The 18,717-nt window shown below is 40.1% G+C and overlaps 1 protein-coding gene across 4 annotated transcripts in view; it reads left to right on the top strand.

Annotated features, from left to right (window-relative positions):
• PTPDC1 (protein tyrosine phosphatase domain containing 1) overlaps positions 1 to 17,826 on the top strand; it is a gene marked incomplete at its 5' end in the record, with an annotated part of 86,470 nt that extends 68,644 nt beyond the window's left edge. For 2 of the 4 annotated variants that reach the window (XM_082657411.1, XM_082657409.1), the window contains 8 exons: positions 2,166 to 2,337; positions 4,427 to 4,507; positions 4,743 to 4,861; positions 5,797 to 5,934; positions 7,876 to 9,134; positions 12,071 to 12,256; positions 14,930 to 15,040; positions 17,609 to 17,826. In XM_082657411.1, the coding sequence (XP_082513537.1) occupies positions 2,166 to 2,337; positions 4,427 to 4,507; positions 4,743 to 4,861; positions 5,797 to 5,934; positions 7,876 to 9,134; positions 12,071 to 12,256; positions 14,930 to 15,040; positions 17,609 to 17,725 (2,183 nt within the window). In that variant the 3' untranslated portion in view covers positions 17,726 to 17,826. Of the gene's footprint in view, positions 1 to 1,376; positions 1,678 to 2,165; positions 2,338 to 4,426; positions 4,508 to 4,742; positions 4,862 to 5,796; positions 5,935 to 7,875; positions 9,135 to 12,070; positions 12,257 to 14,929; positions 15,041 to 17,608 lie in introns of those variants that run through there. The other 2 variants (XM_082657408.1, XM_082657410.1) reach the window with 2 other exon arrangements.
• Between the last annotated feature and the right edge of the window lie 891 nt (positions 17,827 to 18,717).

Genomic DNA, 18,717 nt, shown 5'->3' with positions numbered 1-18,717 from the left:
AATTTGGGCACCAAATTGAGCAACTCTGTCTTATTTGACAAAGCACATCCAGTTGGGGAGATGGGGGCTGTGTTTTAAAAGGAGCATGCTTTAAAGCATTATTAATTGTTAAAATAAAACAGAACAAAACAAAGAAGAACCCTATCTATGACAGTAGACTGTTTCCACCTGCACATGGCTGAAATACCATTTGGAGAGACAGAGGGAGAGAGACACGGGGGTGGGGTTAGGGTGTGCAGCTTGACATTAACAAGAGAGGAGGCAGACAGTTGGTGGTTGTTATAGTTTCTGTGTTCTTTATATCCTTGATCATCAAGTTGCAACCTCCCCCTCATCCAGTTCCTTTAAAAAATGTGATACTTAGTGAATTTTCTTCCTATGCCTCTGCCAAGACATTACTGAAGCTTTTCTTTTCTCCATAGTCAGCAACAAAAGGCACAGAATCGTGTCTTTGAGTTTTTGAGGGCTATAGTTATGACTACTATTACTATCCAATAACCAAGAATTGGGTTTTCACATTCTGAAAATAAGAATATGAATATAAATGTCTTTTGATTAATATATCAGCTCTACAGATGTCTTTATTTGTTCTATCCAAGCATTTCTTTAATAGTTCTATTAAAAAAATAGGATTTTCTTTTTATTTTGAAAAATTAAATGGTGTTTTAATAGTGTTAGAGGTATCTAGTATATCCCACTTTACTACAATTAACTTTTTTTTTAACATCTTTATTGGAATATAATTGCTTTACAACGTTGTGTTAGTTTCTGCTGTTTAACAAAGTGAATCAGCTATACATATACATATACCCCATATCCCCTCCCTCTTGCGTCTCCCTCCCACCATCCTTATCCCACCCCTCTAGGTGGTCACAAAGCACCGAGCTGATCTCCCTGTGCTGCGTCCCACTAGCTATCTGTTTTACATTTGGTAGTGTATATATGTCCATGCCACTCTCTCACTTTGTTACAATTAACTTTTTATCAGCCCTCTTCCAGAGAGCAGTAGAAAGAGAATATTTTTCAAACTGTTCAAAGAATAGATATGAAAGGAATAACAAAATTTAAATATTTTTATATGTGTGTGTTTACATCAGAAAGACATTTTTCTAAATTCATTACAGTATTTTAGATGTAATTCTTTGAGCAGTCAGATCTTTTAAAATGTGTTTGAGAAACAATAGAAAAGTCACATTTTAAGTATAATCTATTTAAAATACATGTTATTCTTCCTTATATTTGAACAGTCTGTTCAAAACAATCCATTCATATGGGATTTTGCTTGTACAGATCTGAGTGGGAATCAGTAGTTTCTTTGTTTGTCACTATGGAAACAAGTCAGCCTATCCTGAATGGCGGTTAGATCACGCAGAGTGATGCTCATGTTTCAGTGTAACTTCATCATGGAGCAGGCTGGCGCTGACATCTTGCCTCCAGCTCTTCCCTCCTGGAAGCCCAGCGCCATGCAGGATCCACCCCGGAGGCTTTCTGCTGTGCCATTCCTCAGCTCCTTTTTCCAGGGCCGACGACACTCTGCCTCCGACCCCATCGTGCGACTGCAGCAGGGGCGGCGCAGCTCCACTGCCAAGATGCTCTCGTCATCCTCTCTCCAGGTGATGGTGGCCATGTCCTCCGTCAGCTGTGCTGAGAGAAACCCAACTTGCCCCGAGAGAAAAAGTAAAGCTCCTTTTCTTCTTAAAGATTGCCACAGCTTTGAGTTTAAATATAAGAACTGTGAAGAGGTTATACTGTGTTGATACTTTTTAAATTTTTGACAATTAATCCTGCATTATACTTTTTATTGTCTGTTATGCTAAGAGATTCAGTAGACATGTAATAGGAGATAAAAATGATTGAATGTTTTATGTTTTTTCATTAAAAATGTAGTTTTTGCACAAAACTCATTCCCTTGTAGAAGGTCTGCTTTTACAGTTTCTTCCTTTTCATTACTAATGTGACATGTGGAGATTATTGTGTGCAAAAGCCTTTTCTGTAGTAAAGGATAGTGTACTTACACGAAAGGGAAACAGTTTTATTCCTGACAAAGTGAAGGGGACTTAGCACCAGCTTGTCATCTACAATCCTGAGAGAAAATGGAAGCTGTTTCCCATGTTACTATTCTGTTCGGAGAGTAGGATTTTGAATCGTCCCTTTGAATGTTCTAGGAAATTCAGGACGTCCAACACCAAAGTATACAAAAGTTGGAGAGCGTTTACGGCATGTCATTCCTGGACATATGGCCTGTTCCATGGCATGTGGTGGCAAAGCTTGCAAGTATGAAAATGCAGCTCGCTGGAGTGAACAGGAGCAAGCTATTAAGGGGGTCTACTCATCCTGGTAAGTGATTCTGTCTGTCTTTGGTAGCTCCCACCTACTGCTAAGTGGGAAAACAGAATGGACGTGTAGGAGATGACCAGGAGGCAGTGGGCTGTAGAAGAAGGAATGTGGGGTTCTGAAATCGGAGGACCTCACCTCCATCCCTGGCTTTGCCACTTGACAAGCTGTGTGATCTTGGTCTACTCACACAGGCAGTCGGAGCCACAGTTTCCTGATCTGTAAAATGGAAATAATGAAACCAACCCTATAAGGTTTTTTTTTAATTGAATGGAATGCTGTATGTAAAGTATCTTAAAGAAATGGTAACTAGATAGCTCTTAAATTTCAGAAATTGCTAAAAATAATTTAAATGTTCAACTATAAATTTGAGAAATTATGAGGTACATAGGTAGTTTTTCAGTTTCATACAGGTAAGCTTTAGCCTCGTTTTTATTTTGTTCCTGTATTCTGTATAAAAGGATACATTTTCATACAAATACATACACTTCCAGTCTGCCTCAGTAGAAGGTGGTACGAGTTGTCAGTTCAGTAGATGATATAAGATGCTTACTTTGTTTATGGTATGTAAGTGTAATTCATTCATTATTGAATCATACTGCTTTTATTATTAATAGTAAACTGTCGAGTATACCTTTTTTGATGTAGTGATATCTCTAAAAAATTCTGATATTCAAAACCAAATCACATTTGGAATGCACTAAGAGGAATTCACTATTCAAAGAACTGTGCTTGTGAATCATTTTATAGAGCAAGAATTCATTTACAAATTAGATATTTGTCAACCAGCTTACTAACTTGCAACCCTGTACCTTGTCATATTGGATTTTCTGGATACATGTGTAGTACTATAGTCTGGGGTCCACTGTCACTGTTGTTCTCCACAGATCATGTTCTAGTTTATCACTATCTTTCTTGAAGAATGTTGTGAAAAAGCAAACACTATTCCTGAGGTGTGGTCACACAATAATGTCTTCTAATAATGAAGCTTAAGGTCACATTCATATTTTTGGTTTATTGTTGACTAAACTATCTGAACTTTTTTCGCCTCTACTGCTTTCATGTTACATCTCTCTCAATCCTACACTAAATGCTATTAAATTTGGGGGGTCCCAAACCTTTGGGGGTCCCTGTTAAACAGTTTTAGACATTGCCCCAGGCATGAGGGATAGTATCTTTCTGAATCCTGACCTGTTCATCTAATGTCTCTGTTACTCCTCTCAGGTTCTTGTGACCCACAACTTGCAATAGTCTACCTTATGTATCTTTCACTAGGCCACTGGTGAGAAATGTAATCAGAACAGAAGCCAGAGCCCTAGTGAGAGTGATAGCCATTTACTGGGTCTCTATCCATTTGTACACTCAGTAAACATCCATTTGGTTAAAAGCCAGGCACGGTGCTGAACACTCTCAAATTATTATCTTCATAAAACTCTTTAAGTAGGCATCATTAATGTCATTTTATTGGTGAAGGAATTGAAGTCCAGAGGGACTAAGTAATTTGCTACACAGCTAGAAAGTAGAAAAGCCAGCATTTGAAACCAGGTCCGACTGACTCCAAAGCCATATTTTTTGCAAAATTACAATAACTCAGCATTTATTCATAACCACATGCTAGGATTTGTGCTAAAGTCTTTACATTCACATCATATTGAATTCTCACACCAACCTTGTGAGGCAGGCATTATCCCCACTCAATACATTAGGTAACTGAGGTACGGATAGCTATGTAACTAAAAATGCCTCCCAGCTGGCCCTCCTCATTTAGCCAGTAACCTTTGGATAACTAATCCAGGATGTCCTTTGCTGCCAGCTGAGGTTTCTCCATCATTCCATCATGTCCACTATAATCTCATGAAAGTCCTTGAAAGTACTTTGCTGGAGTCCATAAATACTTAATGTCCTGGAATTTTTTCCAGGGATTTAAGAAGCTAGGGTTTCTTAGAGCCCTAATCATAATACAGAATTGAAGTCGGATTTGTATAAGGAGATTCTTACCTTATAGCATTGTTGAAATCATAGAAAAAGTAAGGGCTTGAAATCTTGCTTTCTCAGTTTTGTGCATATCACCAGTCCCTCCTCCCATCTGTAGGGTCACTGATAATATCCTGGCCATGGCACGCCCATCCACTGAGCTCCTCGAGAAGTACTGCATCATCGAGCAGTTCCGAAGGTAAACGTTGCGTGTTTACACACTTTAACAAGCCAGCTTGTGTTTTCTCTTCTATTGCTTTTGACTTCAAATGGAAAGGTGCTTTCATTTTACCAACAGGAGTGTGAAGAACTTATTTCAAATAAGACAATTAAGGTTTTGAAAGTAGTTAATAATGTTTATTAATGCCAAAAATGGTTAATTTTTTTAACACTACCTTCCAATATGACTAATTTTTTTTTCTTTTTCCTTTAAGCCATGGCATAAAAAGTATCATCAACCTGCAGCGTCCTGGTGAGCATGCCAGCTGTGGGAACCCTCTGGAACAAGAAAGTGGCTTCACATACCTTCCTGAAGCCTTCATGGAGGCTGGCAGTAAGTCCTTCCATCCTCTTCTCCATGAGTTACCAAGGACAGAACTCAGAGACTTTCTGTTTATTCAGCTCTTAGGTTAAAAAGGTGATGGAAATAAACAGTTACTGCATAGTAGTGTAGTAGGGCTTCTAAAAAGTGAAGATGAGCTAACTTTGACTTTAAATAATGCTATCATTCTTCTGTGGTATTGGTGTTGAAAGTATAAGATTTCTTTTTCCCTGTGGGAGGGGACTTGAGAGGAGACCTTGTAGAAATAATGCCTGTATAATTAATATAAACAGTATCCAGACCTGTCATCTCATTTAATCCTTAAAGCAGTCACATAATATAGTTGTTCTGCTTCACACATGAGGTCACACAGGCTGAGGAAGTTCTGACTTGCCCAAGATCACACAGCTTAAACATGGCAGCAGGATTGGAACCCAGGACTCATTCATGCTTTTACCTACTGCATAGCTCTGCCCCTGGGTAGGATGCAGGGATTCTGTATGTGACAATCTACAACTTGTTTTTAAGAAGTGTATGTTAGGTTTTTATCCCACTAGTTAGAAAATCTATATGTACTACCTTATGCCATTTATCAGTCAGTTAGACATGTTTCCGTGCTAAACAAGGTTGCATGCTTTCCCTCCATGGTTGAGTAATTTTGGCATAGATCATTGACTTTAATTTGCAATCCTGCTTTTCCTTAATTCTTTCTGACTGAGTTTCAGCAGGAAATGTATTAAGTAATATAGAATGTTCTTTTTAAGAAATGTTAACAGTAAATTTACTGGAAATGTAAAAAGCCTATTATTTTAGGTCTACTCATCCAGTGAGATCTGCATGCCTTACAGCTTTATACTTTTCATGAATTCACTCACTTTTTTCAAATGTCTTTACAAGTATTTTTCCTGTATGTTGATTTTCTTCTTGTTCTCTTTCTCATTGTCCAGTTTACTTCTACAATTTTGGATGGAAGGATTATGGTGTAGCATCCCTTACCACCATCTTAGATATGGTGAAGGTGATGACATTTGCCTTACAAGAAGGAAAAGTAGCTATCCATTGTCATGCAGGGCTTGGTCGAACAGGTAAATTCTAGGAGGTGGTTTTATTGTCCTTCTACATGTTTAAACATATAAGGAATATTTCCTAATTCTAGAGGATAGTTTTCAGATTCCTATCAAAGTTTTAAGTCAAATGGAACAAGTCAGTAAAAGATACTTGAAATATCTTAGATAGCTTCAGTGACCATATATTCATAAGAGTATTTTTGAATGATTTAGTGCTAAAACCTCATCATATTGAGTAATAAATAGGTGGATTTCCAAAGCTAGCTAAATGATCTTTCTGATTTTCTTTTTTAAAGGAAAAAATCAACATTTTATTTTTAATATGCAGTGTCTTTTTAAAATGTAATTTTCCTGAACCAAAATAATAATGAAAATAGCAAGCATTGTTTCACCTACTATCTTTTTAAGTCTTTAGCAACAATGTAAGTTTTGAAGGAGGTTAATTTGCTACATCAAGTAAGTGGCAGGGCCATGATTTAAAACCCATGGCTGTAAGGATTTTGTTTATAAAGGAGAGTCTTACCTGTACCTAGAATTCTATATAAAAATCAATGATTTTACTTAAAAATGCTGCAGAATATCAGTGCAATACTGATATTGAGGCACAAAAAGGGTTGGAATTGGGCTTCCCTGGTGGTGCAGTGGTTGAGAGTCCGCCTGCCGATGCAGGGGACACGGGTTCGTGCCCCGGTCCGGGAAGATCCCACATGCCGCGGAGCGGCTAGGCCCGTGAGCCATGGCTGCTGAGCCTGCGCGTCCGGAGCCTGTGCTCCGCAACGGGAGAGGCCACAGCAGTGAGAGGCCCGCATACCACAAAAAAAAAAAAAAAAAAAAGAGTTGGAATCTTCATTGTCATGTAATCTAGCCAGACACCTGAGCTCGACTCTGTCCACAGTGTACCCATATACCTACCACTGGGTCTTCCACCTTCTGGGGAGCATCTTTAGGGTAGAGACTCAGTTCTGTCCCAGACTGTCAGCTCTCATGGTTGAGCCAAAATCTCACTGTTCTAAGGATTCCACATGATAGCTCTGCAGATATTTCATACTTACCCTAAAGAACTGCCATGTCCTAGTGAGAAAGATAGGTTGGACCTTGCCGTGTACTAGGAAAACATGCATTTTTCAGAGGCTCTGATTTTCACGTGTAACGAGATTCACAAACTTGGTGATTTACACAGATGTCTTTTGAATTGCCTTTTACTTGATGTTAATTAACTTTTATATTTGAGTTAATTGATCATTGCCTTTTTATTATTCATTTTAATTTAGTATTAATTAACAAGAATACATAATGTTTATACTGTTAAGGCTGTTTTCCTTAATATTAAGGGCTTATAGAAAAATAGTTATGGTCTAGAGGAAAATACATATTAGTTTAGGCATTAGTTTAGTCTTAAATAAGAATCATCAGGAGAAAAAAATAGATTGTGAATGTGAATAATTGCCAAAGATAAAAATACCCAAGTAGGAAAAATGCCAGTCTGGAATGTGCCACCAGTTGATGTCAAAGATGGCAGGGGTGGGAAGTTCCAGGTAGAGTGTACAGACTGATTGGATAGAAATTTTTAAGAACTGTTCAACGTGGAAAGCAGGATTGGCTTTCTTCCATGTTGGAGCTGGGCATTAATGACCGTCAATGGGCCAGGTCATCAGTTTATTCAGTCATCACCCTCCACACTCAGTCATCCGCCCTCACTCCACACCTACTCAGCTTCACTGTGACAGTTCTTGGTGCTTGCCCTGGAGTACAGAGGTGACCAAGCATTCTCAGTCAAGGGGAGGGTTGCCACATAGACTTAGTAAATAGATGAACACCTGTACAAAAAGTTATCGTTGTCCTTAAAATGTTTCTGTATTTATATGGTTTCCTAACAGATATTCAAATTTTAAATCACCAAAGAGTATAAATAAAAATATAAGCTTTTCTCATATCAATATTCTCTTCTTCACTGTTCAGGTGTTTTAATAGCATGTTACTTAGTTTTTGCAACAAGAATGACTGCTGACCAAGCAATTATATTTGTTCGGGCAAAGCGACCTAATTCCATACAAACCCGAGGACAGCTACTATGTGTAAGGGAATTTACTCAGTTTCTGATTCCTCTTCGCAATATATTCTCTTGCTGTGACCCCAAGGCACATGCTGTCACCTTAGCACAGTATCTCATTCGTCAGCGGCATCTGCTTCATGGCTATGAGGCACGACTTCTGAAACATGTACCCAAAATTATCCATCTCGTGTGCAAATTGTTGCTGGACTTAGCTGAGAACAGGCCAGTAGTGACGGAAGAAGTGGCAGAAGTACCTGGCCTCTCTGCTGAAATTGAAAAGACTGTTTCTGAGATGGTCACAATGCAGCTGGATAAAGAGTTACTGAGACATGACAGTGATGCATCGGACTCTTTCACCCCCAGTGCAGTGGTGGCAGATTTTGAGAATCAGGATGTGATTCTTTCCAGTGAGCAAGAGTTTGACCCTCTTTGGAAGAGGCGGAATGTTGAGTGCCTTCAGCCCCTGACTCGTCTGAAAAGGCAGCTCAGCTACAGTGACTCGGACTTAAAGAGAGCCGAGTCATTTCTGGAGCAAGGGAGGACTCCGTGGACAGCGCCTGCCCAGGCCTTGCTTTGCCATAACCCCAGGCAGCAGAAGCACATAAGCCATTGTTACTCCCCACAGTCTCCACAGCTAGATTTAAATAAGGAAACGCTGGTCCGCAGTACATTTTCTTTCTGGAATCATGCTAAATTGGGAGGCCTGGAAGGACTCAAAGATGACAGGTCATCAATTTTCCATAGGACGAACATTCCAAAGGAAGTACAGCGAAGTAGAACCTTCTCTTCCGGTATTTCAGGTTCATACAACCCTGGGGAACAAGTTACACCAAATTTTGCAAATATCCCTAAGGAACTAAACTGTTCTCACCAGCAAATGTCCCACTGTGAGTGTGAAACTCGTGGTGGTTGTAGCCCAAGCTCTGTTACGGAGGACAGTGAGACTTGCCACCACCCCGTGGACTGTGCGTCCAGTCCCAAAGCACAGTTCTGGGTTGGACCTGAAACCCAGGATAGCAAATACCTGTCTGAAGTTGCTCCATACACGGCTTTACATTCTGACTTGAGTGTTGAAGCAAGGAGAATACTGGCAGCCAAAGCCCTGGCAAATTTAAATGAGATTGCAGAAAAGGAGGAAGTGAAAAAGAAGGTAGAAATGTGGCAGGTACTTGTATTTCATTTAATTATATATGAGTGGGAAATATTTGTGTAAGAGCAAAAACAGTACATTTTCCCAAATTCATTTGTTACAGGAATTTGAAGACATGTTTGTATAATACGTAACTTTTGAACTTCAAGTTACTCAGCTATAATACCAGCTTGCTGTCATAGAAACAGCAGACACAGGGCTGTTTTGTAGGTTCATTTCAGTCTCTGTGAAGGAAAGCCCTTAGTGCTTAGCACTCAGCAGGGTGCTTGACTGAGCAAGGCAATGATATTGATTGATGTCGATAGTTTCCTTCTTTCTCACTGGGCTTGCAGGACTGATGGACAGATGAACAGACCACAGCAGACAGCTGTAGGAACTGACCCGAAGTATCTCTAACCTGAGACCTAGCAGGGAACTACTCTCTGAGAACCAGTGACAGAGATATAAATGAAATAGAGACAATTCTTTTCCAAAGCTCATTAACCCAACTATCAAGTAAAGCCAGAAGGACAAGTGATGGATGCTGTCTGCTCAGCATTCCCTCCTGCAGACTTCCCAGTCCACCCCAATAAGTCAGGTGTTGGATTCTGGAAGGCAAATGGAAGTGGCCTCAGCGTACCTTTGTGCCACTGGTTTTATCTGAGATTGGGTTCTTGGGGTCTATTTCTTAGCCTTTACTTAAATTAGAATGTGAAATTTTAAATTTTAACGCCTTCTTGTGTTGTACTTTCACTAGGAAGACAGTCTTAAATTAGCCTTGCTCTCTGCCCAAAATAAGCAGCTGGTCTAGAGAAAAGGCAGGCCTTATAAACCTAGTTATCAGAAACAAGTAAACTGCCCAAATGCGGGGCTGACCTGGGGAGGCCTGGCTCAGTGAAATTTTGGCTTGTTAGCCCATAACCTACCATGAATTATTTGTGTAGCTACTTTTCCATATCCTACCATTAATCAAACAAGGTGTGTACACTTTTCAGGAGGCCAGACCTTCCAGATGCAGAGGCGGGAAGGGTAGGCGTGAAGCCTCACCCTCACTTGCAACTGTGTGACAGGAGGAGAGCGCTTCCACACACGATTTCTCCATCAGAATTGTAGTGTTTTGTTTAATGAACAGTTAAATGTATTGCTTTCTTCCAACATGAAGTATTTTCTTTATTTCCTACTCCAAACTGAACAAGCCTTCCACTCAGTGGGCAGGTCTCCTCTGTGTTGCTGTGAGCCACAGTAGCTAGTGGCAGGACCTCCGAGTTCAGGCTTGAGAGCTCACCACCCCCTCGTGGGTCAGCCCCACATGGGCCAGACTGTTTGAACACATAATATAAACGAAAGCATTTCCTAGAGGTAGATACTACCCTATCATTTGGATAGGTTTGCCTTTTTTTTCCTTTCTAGATTTTATTGTGGGTCTTTCAGTAATAAAACAAATCAGTTGAATTCTGGAAAAAGTAAAATGAACATGATTTGAGTAGGATAATGCTGCCTGTGCCCTTATTAGGCCCTTTCACATCTATTATTTCATGTGATTTTCACAGAAATCCTGTGAGACAGATGATGTTTTTTACAGATTCTTTGTTAATCTTTCAGTCCTTATGAATTAAGTATCACAGTTCAGGAAACTAAGGGTCACAGAGGTCAAGTGATGTGCTTGAGGCGATGTGGTCCAAAGGCAGCAGGGCCAGGATACAGTTCATGTGTTTAATACTTTCCATCATCCCTGATGTTTTTCCTAACCCAGCGGGAAGATTTCAGAAAACAACAATGATGTAATGGTTGTTCTACTAAGAGGGTCTTTGAGTCATGTTGTTTCTACCCAACATAAAAATTGAGTAAAAGCTACTCTGCTATGTACATGATCTATGGGATATGAAGGACTATCCACAACTAAAAGTTTTGGCTTATTTATGACATAATAAAGAGAAACCCAGTTGCTGGAGGACCCTGGTAGCATGAGAAAAACATCACAGACTGGGATAGAGCAGATCTGGGTTGGGAATGCGCTCTCACACTTTGGGCTCCTGGGCAAGTTACTTCATCTTTCCTGAGCCCCCCAGTACATTTATCTGTAAAGGAGACCTCCTTGCTGGGTTGCTGTAAGAATCAGAGATAAGTCTTGTATCATCGTTCTTATCATACTATAAGTATTCTATGAATATTGGATGGGTGAATGAATGGATGGTGGCAGTTATTCTGCTTATTACTATTGCAAACACATATTTTATTTATTAAAAACAAATCTGAACCCTGTCAGAAATTAAAATTCTTATCTCACTTTTCCCCTGATCTCTGTGAGGTAAAGTTTTAAAATCTTAAATTATCTCCAGACATTTGGAGTATTGGCAAGACTTCCTAGTTATTTTACCCTATCAAATTTCAGAATACAGGGCTTGTTTGTTAAATTCTACATAGGATTCTAAAAAGGAATTTGAAAGAAATACATATACCACATTTACTGACTTTTTGGCACTTTTACACTTTTTCATCTACCATTCTACTTCCTTGCAGTAAATATTTGTTTTGTTCCAAGGAGCCTGAAAAGGAAGGTTCCTTCTTCTTGAACTGTTTCTGTGGTCTCTAAACAAAGTGGAGAACTCAGGTTAGCTAAGCCTTTCTTTGTACCAAGAGCTTTAACAGCCTTCTCAGTTAGTCAGTCTACCTGTGGGGTGGAGATGAACTTTTACAAAGGGAAACTGAGGCTTAGAGAAATTGCATGTCTTAGCCCAAGGTACTGGCTGGAAGTGGGGTCACTGGGAGGGGTCCCATTCCACACCCCAGAGCCTAAGAGTTTACTCTCCTGGACAGCCTAAGGATCATCAGATGTCAAACCGTGCCTGCCTCCCTCTCCTCTTCTCTCCCTCACTTTGTCTCTCTCTTTCTCTTCCTCTCCCTCCTTTCCTGTCTGTCCTCTCCTCTCCTCTCTCCTTTCTTTTTCTCTTTCTTTCTTCCTTCCTTTTTAGAAAGAACTAAATTCCCGAGATGGAGCTTGGGAAAGAATATGTGGCGAAAGGGATCCTTTCATCCTGTGCAGTTTGATGTGGTCTTGGGTGGAGCAGCTGAAGGAGCCTGTGATAACCAAAGAGGACGTGGACATGTTGGTTGACAGATCTGCGGATGCCGCAGAAGCACTGTTTTTATTAGAGAAGGTAAAGTAGCTGTTGAACAGTTGATGAAGTTAACTAAGGCCCTCAATACAAGTTTTACAGACTGAAAAAAAACATTATAAAAAAGAGAAGGGCTTCCCTGGTGGCGCAGTGGTTGAGAGTCCGCCTGCCGATGCAGGGGACACGGGTTCGTGCCCTGGTCCGGGAAGATCCCACATGCCGCGGAGCGGCTGGGCCCATGAGCCATGGCCGCTGAGCCTGTGCGTCCGGAGCCTGTGCTCCGCAATGGGAGAGGCCACAACAGTGAGGGGCCCGCGTACCACAAAAAAAAAAAAAAAAGAATTCACACAGAATCCCTTATCGGGGTCTAATTTAAATTTTTCCAAGGTAAGAGAAGAAATGCATCCCCAGTATAAACATTTAGAAGATACAAAAAATAAAAAGGGAAAATACCCATAACCCCAGGAGAACTACTTTAAACTTTTTCAAGTCTTTTCTTTCAATCTTACTGATGCATATGTTAACTTGGTAAAAATTATTTCACATACAACTTTATACTTCATTTTTGCTCAAAATTGTAACATAGTTATTTTTCCATGTTTACGTTTTTCATTAATGTTAACTTTAATGGGTAGATAATGCTCTAACATGGGGATATGTTATAACTAACCACTTTTTCATTTTCAAGTATTTGTTTCTACTTATTTACTCTGAACATATAATGTGAATAACTGAGGTAGGTTGGAATATGCATTCATTTGTATTTCTTTAAAAAGGGTGTGTGTCACATATATACATTTATGTATATAATTTGTGTATGTATAAAATATAGAGGGAAAAATAAGAAACTGATAATGGTGGTTGCCTTTAAAACAGCAGTCCCCAACCTTATTGGCACTAGGGAGAGGTTTCATGGAAGACAGTTTTTCCATGGAGTGGGTTGGGGGGAGGATGGTTTCAGGATAATGCAAGCACGTTACATTTATTGTGCACTTTATTTCTATTATTTTTATATTGTAATATATAATGAAATAATTATACAACTCACCATAATGCTGACAGGAGGCAGAGCTCAGGCAGTAATGCGAGTGATGGCGAGCAGCTGTAAATACAGATGAAGCTTTGCTCACTCGTCCGCTGCTCACCTCCTGCCGTACGGCCTGGTTCCTAACAGGCCATGGACTGTTACCAGTCCGTGGCCCGGGGGTTGGGGACCCCTGCTTTAGAGAATAGTAGTAGGAGACAGTGGATCTAAGAAGCAAGAGAGACTTTTCATTGTAGATTCTTTTATACAATTTAATATTTTTAACCCTGAAGAGATATTAAATTTTCATTTATAAATCGGCTTTGTTTTGTTTTAGGAAACAATGTTATAATCAGCCTTGAGTAACCTACTACGCTGTGGTGTAAACACCTCATTCCTTCCAAATCTTCTACTACTACTATTACTACTTCATATAGACACACAGAGATACAGACAGGCACTTGCTCACAGTTGTGTGATGCATGTCTTTAAAGATAAGGTTTTTCCTGTATCTGCAGTCCCTTTCTTAGGCTATTTTCTGAGCATTTAAATTTTAGAGATGAAACAGGAGGGTGGATAAGGAAGGCAGTTAACTTTCATTGGGTGGCAATGGGCCAGGCCCTCGCTAGGTCATAATTTATATTTTCACCTTTGTTCATCTCCATAACTCAGAGAGGTAGAGGCCCCACTTTTCATAAAAGGGAATGTGAAGCAGTCTGCCCACAGTGTGCAGCATGTGTCAGAGCAGGATACAAACTCCGGCACAAAGGTCATGTACTTTCTGTCACATTGTGCTGTTTCCTCATCATTCACTCCAACCCTCACATGCAGGGCATTTACCTTATTTAGAGTTTTTTACTTTTATAGGCATCACTGTAATGATAATTTGTGCTTGCAGGTTTTTCTGCATTTCAGATCATGTCCTTAGAGTAGATTTCCAGAAGTGAAATTAGTGGCTCTCAGGGGGCAACGTGTATTGAATGCGAATTGCTCCAGTGATGGAGTTTCTCCTTTGTTTCTCCAAAGTAAGCAACCCGCAGGAGTCAAGTTGGGGACACATTCTTCAGGGACCTTCCCCCTTATGGCATGCTCCTGGACGGCTGTGGCTGTCTTTCTTCTTCTGCCCCTCCCCACTCAGTATTGTCTGCCACTGGCAAGACATGATGAAGGTACTGAGCACTGAGTACCCAGCCATCTAGTCCACGTATTGCTGTGACGTGTCAGCATCTACTAGCCATACTGAAACAATTATGTCTAGAAACAACAAGAATGGATCGTCCTCAGTTCACTGAATGGAAGGCATTTGATTTTAAATTGCACTTATCTTCAGATTCAATTCTACTTTGTGTAATAACTAACTAGCATTGATATTATCTACTGAAAGCTTTTCAAGTTAACACATAACCCTAAACACTGGTAGAGCCCTTGGTAGATAGTTTAGTATTTGAGGTAATGATTACTTGGTCACAAACCAGTTCTTGGCTTAGCAGTTGTTTTAAGTTTATTTCTTGACGCATTTTTTTTCTAACATCTTTATTGGAGTATAATTGCTTTACAATGTTGTGTTAGTTTCTGCTATATAACAAAGTGAATCAGCTATATGTATACATATATCCCCTCCCTCTTGCGTCTCCCTCCCACCCTCCCTATCCTACCCCTAACTTGTTTGATTTTGATTTCTGCAAAAACAGGGGCAGCAACAGACTATTCTTTGCGTGTTGCATTGCATAGTGAGCCTGCAGATGATTCCTGCCCACGTGGAGGAAGCCGTTCTTGCACGTGCCATTAAAGCCTTCACTAAGGTGGGTGGCACTTCTCTTTCCCCCTACAGACCACACTCAGTATCATCTTTGTAAATCAGAATCCGAGGGTCACCAGCCTTCTCTAAAATAAACCTTTTGGCCATGTTTCCCTTTAATGGAAATGTGTTTGACATTTCTCGAAAATAGTTGCAAACTTTTGGCTAAAAAATATCAGTTTCCTAACAATGATATAAAAGGCTGAACTGTGGGTTTTTTGAAGGAAAACTTTGGAACAAAGAAGTTTTGTGTAGAGAGAAACAATTGAGTGTTGAGAAAATATTTTTAAATCATGTTCCTAGTAGAACTCAGAGAATCTTTTCTTGTTGAGCCAGTTCTACCTTGGGTCTGAACAAGAAACTGTCTGCTGAGAATTTAACATCCAACGTTAGCAGTTCGGTACCGTGTCTGGTTGGCAAATCCTAAGCAAAAAGTAAAATAATGTTTCCTTTCCATGCACATCCTTTTGGCCTGCAGCAGTCTTTCCTGGCTGAAAAAACACGCCAGATTTCATACCAAGAGAAAAGGTTCCCTTGGGACTTCCCTGGTGGTCCAGTGGTTAAGAATCTACCTTCCAATGCAGGGGACGCAGGTTCGATCCCTGGTCGGGGAACTAAGATCCCACATGCCACGGGGGCAACTAAGCCCACGCGCCGCAACTACTGACCCCTCACACTCTGGAGCCTGTTCACCACAACTAGAGAGAAGCCCGCTTGCCACAACAAAAGACCCCGCATGCCACAACTAAGACCTGGTGCAGCCAAATGAATATTGAAAGAAAGAAAATGTTCCCCATACCTCTTAAACCAATTTGTTTGGTATCTCTCATATGTGATACAAAAATGTCATTAAACAAAGAACCCAGTTTTTCGATGACAGCATCTGTGGCAAACATTAATGATAATAGCACTTATTATTTGTACTCATTCACCAATCTCTTTCCCCATCCACTCTTTCAAAAGTGATGTCCTTCTGGCAGGTTTCTTTGTTCCTCATCTGATGCTTTACAGCAGTAACCACTTTGCATCCTCTCAGTCTCTTCATGACTGTTTCCAGAGTCAGCGCCTCAAAACCAAAGTCATGTGATCCTTTACGTCTCTGTTTATGTTTTCATAGACCCAGAGGCCACTGCTGTGTGGGGATGGTTGTGATTTGGTGTTTAACAAAGTATACAGTTCAAACTGTTGTTACTAAGTTTTTGCAGATAGGACAGACAAAATAATGATTAAGATAAAGTTAAATTTCTGAATTTAACTGGAAAAAAATCCTGAATACTGATCTCTCTGAAAGTGGTAGGAATTCTTTACAACTTCTGTTGACCTTTTAGGGGGATACTAATGAAAAGTTAAATATACCAGTTGTTCCAAATCTGTCTGTAAAAATATTAGAATACCGTTCTTGGGTCTCTCCCCTTGTGCACAATCTTAGGAGCAAAGGCCCTGATAGCTTCTATTCCAGGCTAGCTCTTCAAGGAAATCTGTGTAGCATCTGCTTCCTATGTAACAAAGATCATGTTTCCTTCAGGCCAAAGCTTAGTAGTCTTGCCACAGCTCCCTCATCAAACATGGGGGATTGCCTAAGCATGGAGTTCCTCAGCTGTGATGCAGACTCCACCTGTGCCCCTCTGCATCATCCCCAGGGGGGTTGGAGGGCAAGGGAACCCATGTGATTATGGAGCATGTGCTGCCTTCAGTCATAAAGTTGTTTGTCTCTGACCCAGCAATCTCATGTCTTCTGCTAGCATCTATAAGGTGTGTTATCAGGGTGAAATCTCAGACTCTTCCCAGCCCTTCATAAGGAACAGCCTTCACTCTCTCTCTCCAGGAGGGAAGGGATCACTGGCCAAGTGATCCTCATCCTTTCCTAAGGAGTCACACATTGCTTTGGCGATGGGAGTGGGGTGGAGGTGTGGTGACTGCTCTGGTTCTCTGTCCTAACATTACTCCTAACCCTGCAATACGGTGAACTTGGGTAAACAATCCAAATATGTATATGTGGTGCCTTCCCACCAATGGGAAAGGAAATTAACTTTATGGAGGTATTTCCATGTGCCAAGCTTGTGTTAGAGCCTCATATTTAGTACTCAGAGAAATCCTAAGGAGATGGATCTTGTGGTCTTCATTTTACAGAAAGATTAGGTATGACCTGAGGCTATAATTGCTGACAGGTGGAAAGCTAGGCTTCCCACTCAGGTAACCTCAGTCCAACAGTTAAGCTGGTGTGCATTGTTTTAATAAGGAGACCTTTCCCTTATACCATCCATGATTAGTTTCTGCATTCAAAACCCCCATCACACTCACTGTTGACTTGCTTCATGAGTACTGTACATATCCAGGCACTAGATTTAATTTTTTTAGTTTTCATTCATAAATTTGGTATTGACATGATTGGCAGTTCTAATATAGTATTTTAATTAAAACTAGTGTGTGAAATGCATTGTGTGTGCATTTTAATTGTATATAATTTGGTTTATAAGTCTTTGTTTTTTTCTCCACCCCCTTTTCTCCCAAAATAAAGACTGGTTAAAATCCTTGTTATAGTATCCTGAATATAAATTTTCTTTGTTACCAGGTTAATTTTGATTCTGAAAATGGACCAATAGTTTACAACACCCTGAAGAAAATATTTAAGCACACACTGGAAGAAAAAAGAAAAATGGCAAAAGACGGCCCTAAGCCTGCTATTTAGTGAAGCTGACTTTCCCCTCGTGAATATTTCAGACCTGAAGATCTAGATGGCATTTCTGCTCATAGCTGAACAAGCTGAAATGTGGAACTGCTTCGTCTCATAGCACTTTATTTCAGATGCTCTTGGTTTGTGCTAAGAATGCTTGTTCCTGTTTGGAGCAATTATTTATTTTAAAATATCTTTGAGTTACATTTTTGTGTTGAAAAATTGCCATAAAGTTGGTGCCACTTCTTTTATTTATTTAACTGGATTAATATTGTTGTATTAATATTTTAAGAATGTGGTGTTTACATCCTTATTCTTTTTGACATTTTGGAAAAAGTTTTAACTCTTCTTTCCAAAACAATTATCTTATTGATGGAACTCTTCCTAGAGTTTTTACCAAATAGATAATTTTAGTAGTAAAACTTCACTGTGTGTCTATTCCCCAATACACGACCTAAGGAAGTCACCAAGTGTCTTAAACGGTTTTATATTTGTTAATAAGAAGGCAATTGACTCAGCATTTTTAAAGGATTTTTTAATATTTGTTTGAATCTGTTTTTTCTTTTTATAAGTGTGGCAAAGGATCTCAAATGTATTATTTTTCAGAGTGATTTAGTTTTACGTTAAAGGATTGACAGTGCAGTGTTTGGGACTTATTACTGTAGGAAATAGACTTGCTCTTGGTCAGGCTTCCAGACAACCTCACTGACCTCTGCTGTCACAGGCGGAAGGAGCAGTTCTCAACACATCAAACCTTATTCCCACTTCCCTGGGCTGTTGCTAAGCTGAGCAGCATCTTTACAGAGAAAGTGAGATCAGTGACAGGCAGTATGGGAAGCTGCAGGACTCCAGCAAAAAGAACTGTCTTACAGGGGCGGGCACCCCAGCCATAGCCTCTCCCCAGAGGCAGTTCTGTTCATGCCGATGTTGTGATAGCTCGAGCACCAGCCCACACCTCCTGAGTCTATCGTTCCATAAACCCAGATGCCTCAGGGCCCTATCTTTGG

This window comes from Grampus griseus (genome assembly GCF_964374135.1).
Source record: "Grampus griseus genome assembly, chromosome: 6".
Classification (NCBI taxonomy): Eukaryota; Metazoa; Chordata; class Mammalia; order Artiodactyla; family Delphinidae; genus Grampus; species Grampus griseus.
Note: the sequence above shows the minus strand (reverse complement) of the source record. Positions and strands in the feature narration are given on the sequence as shown.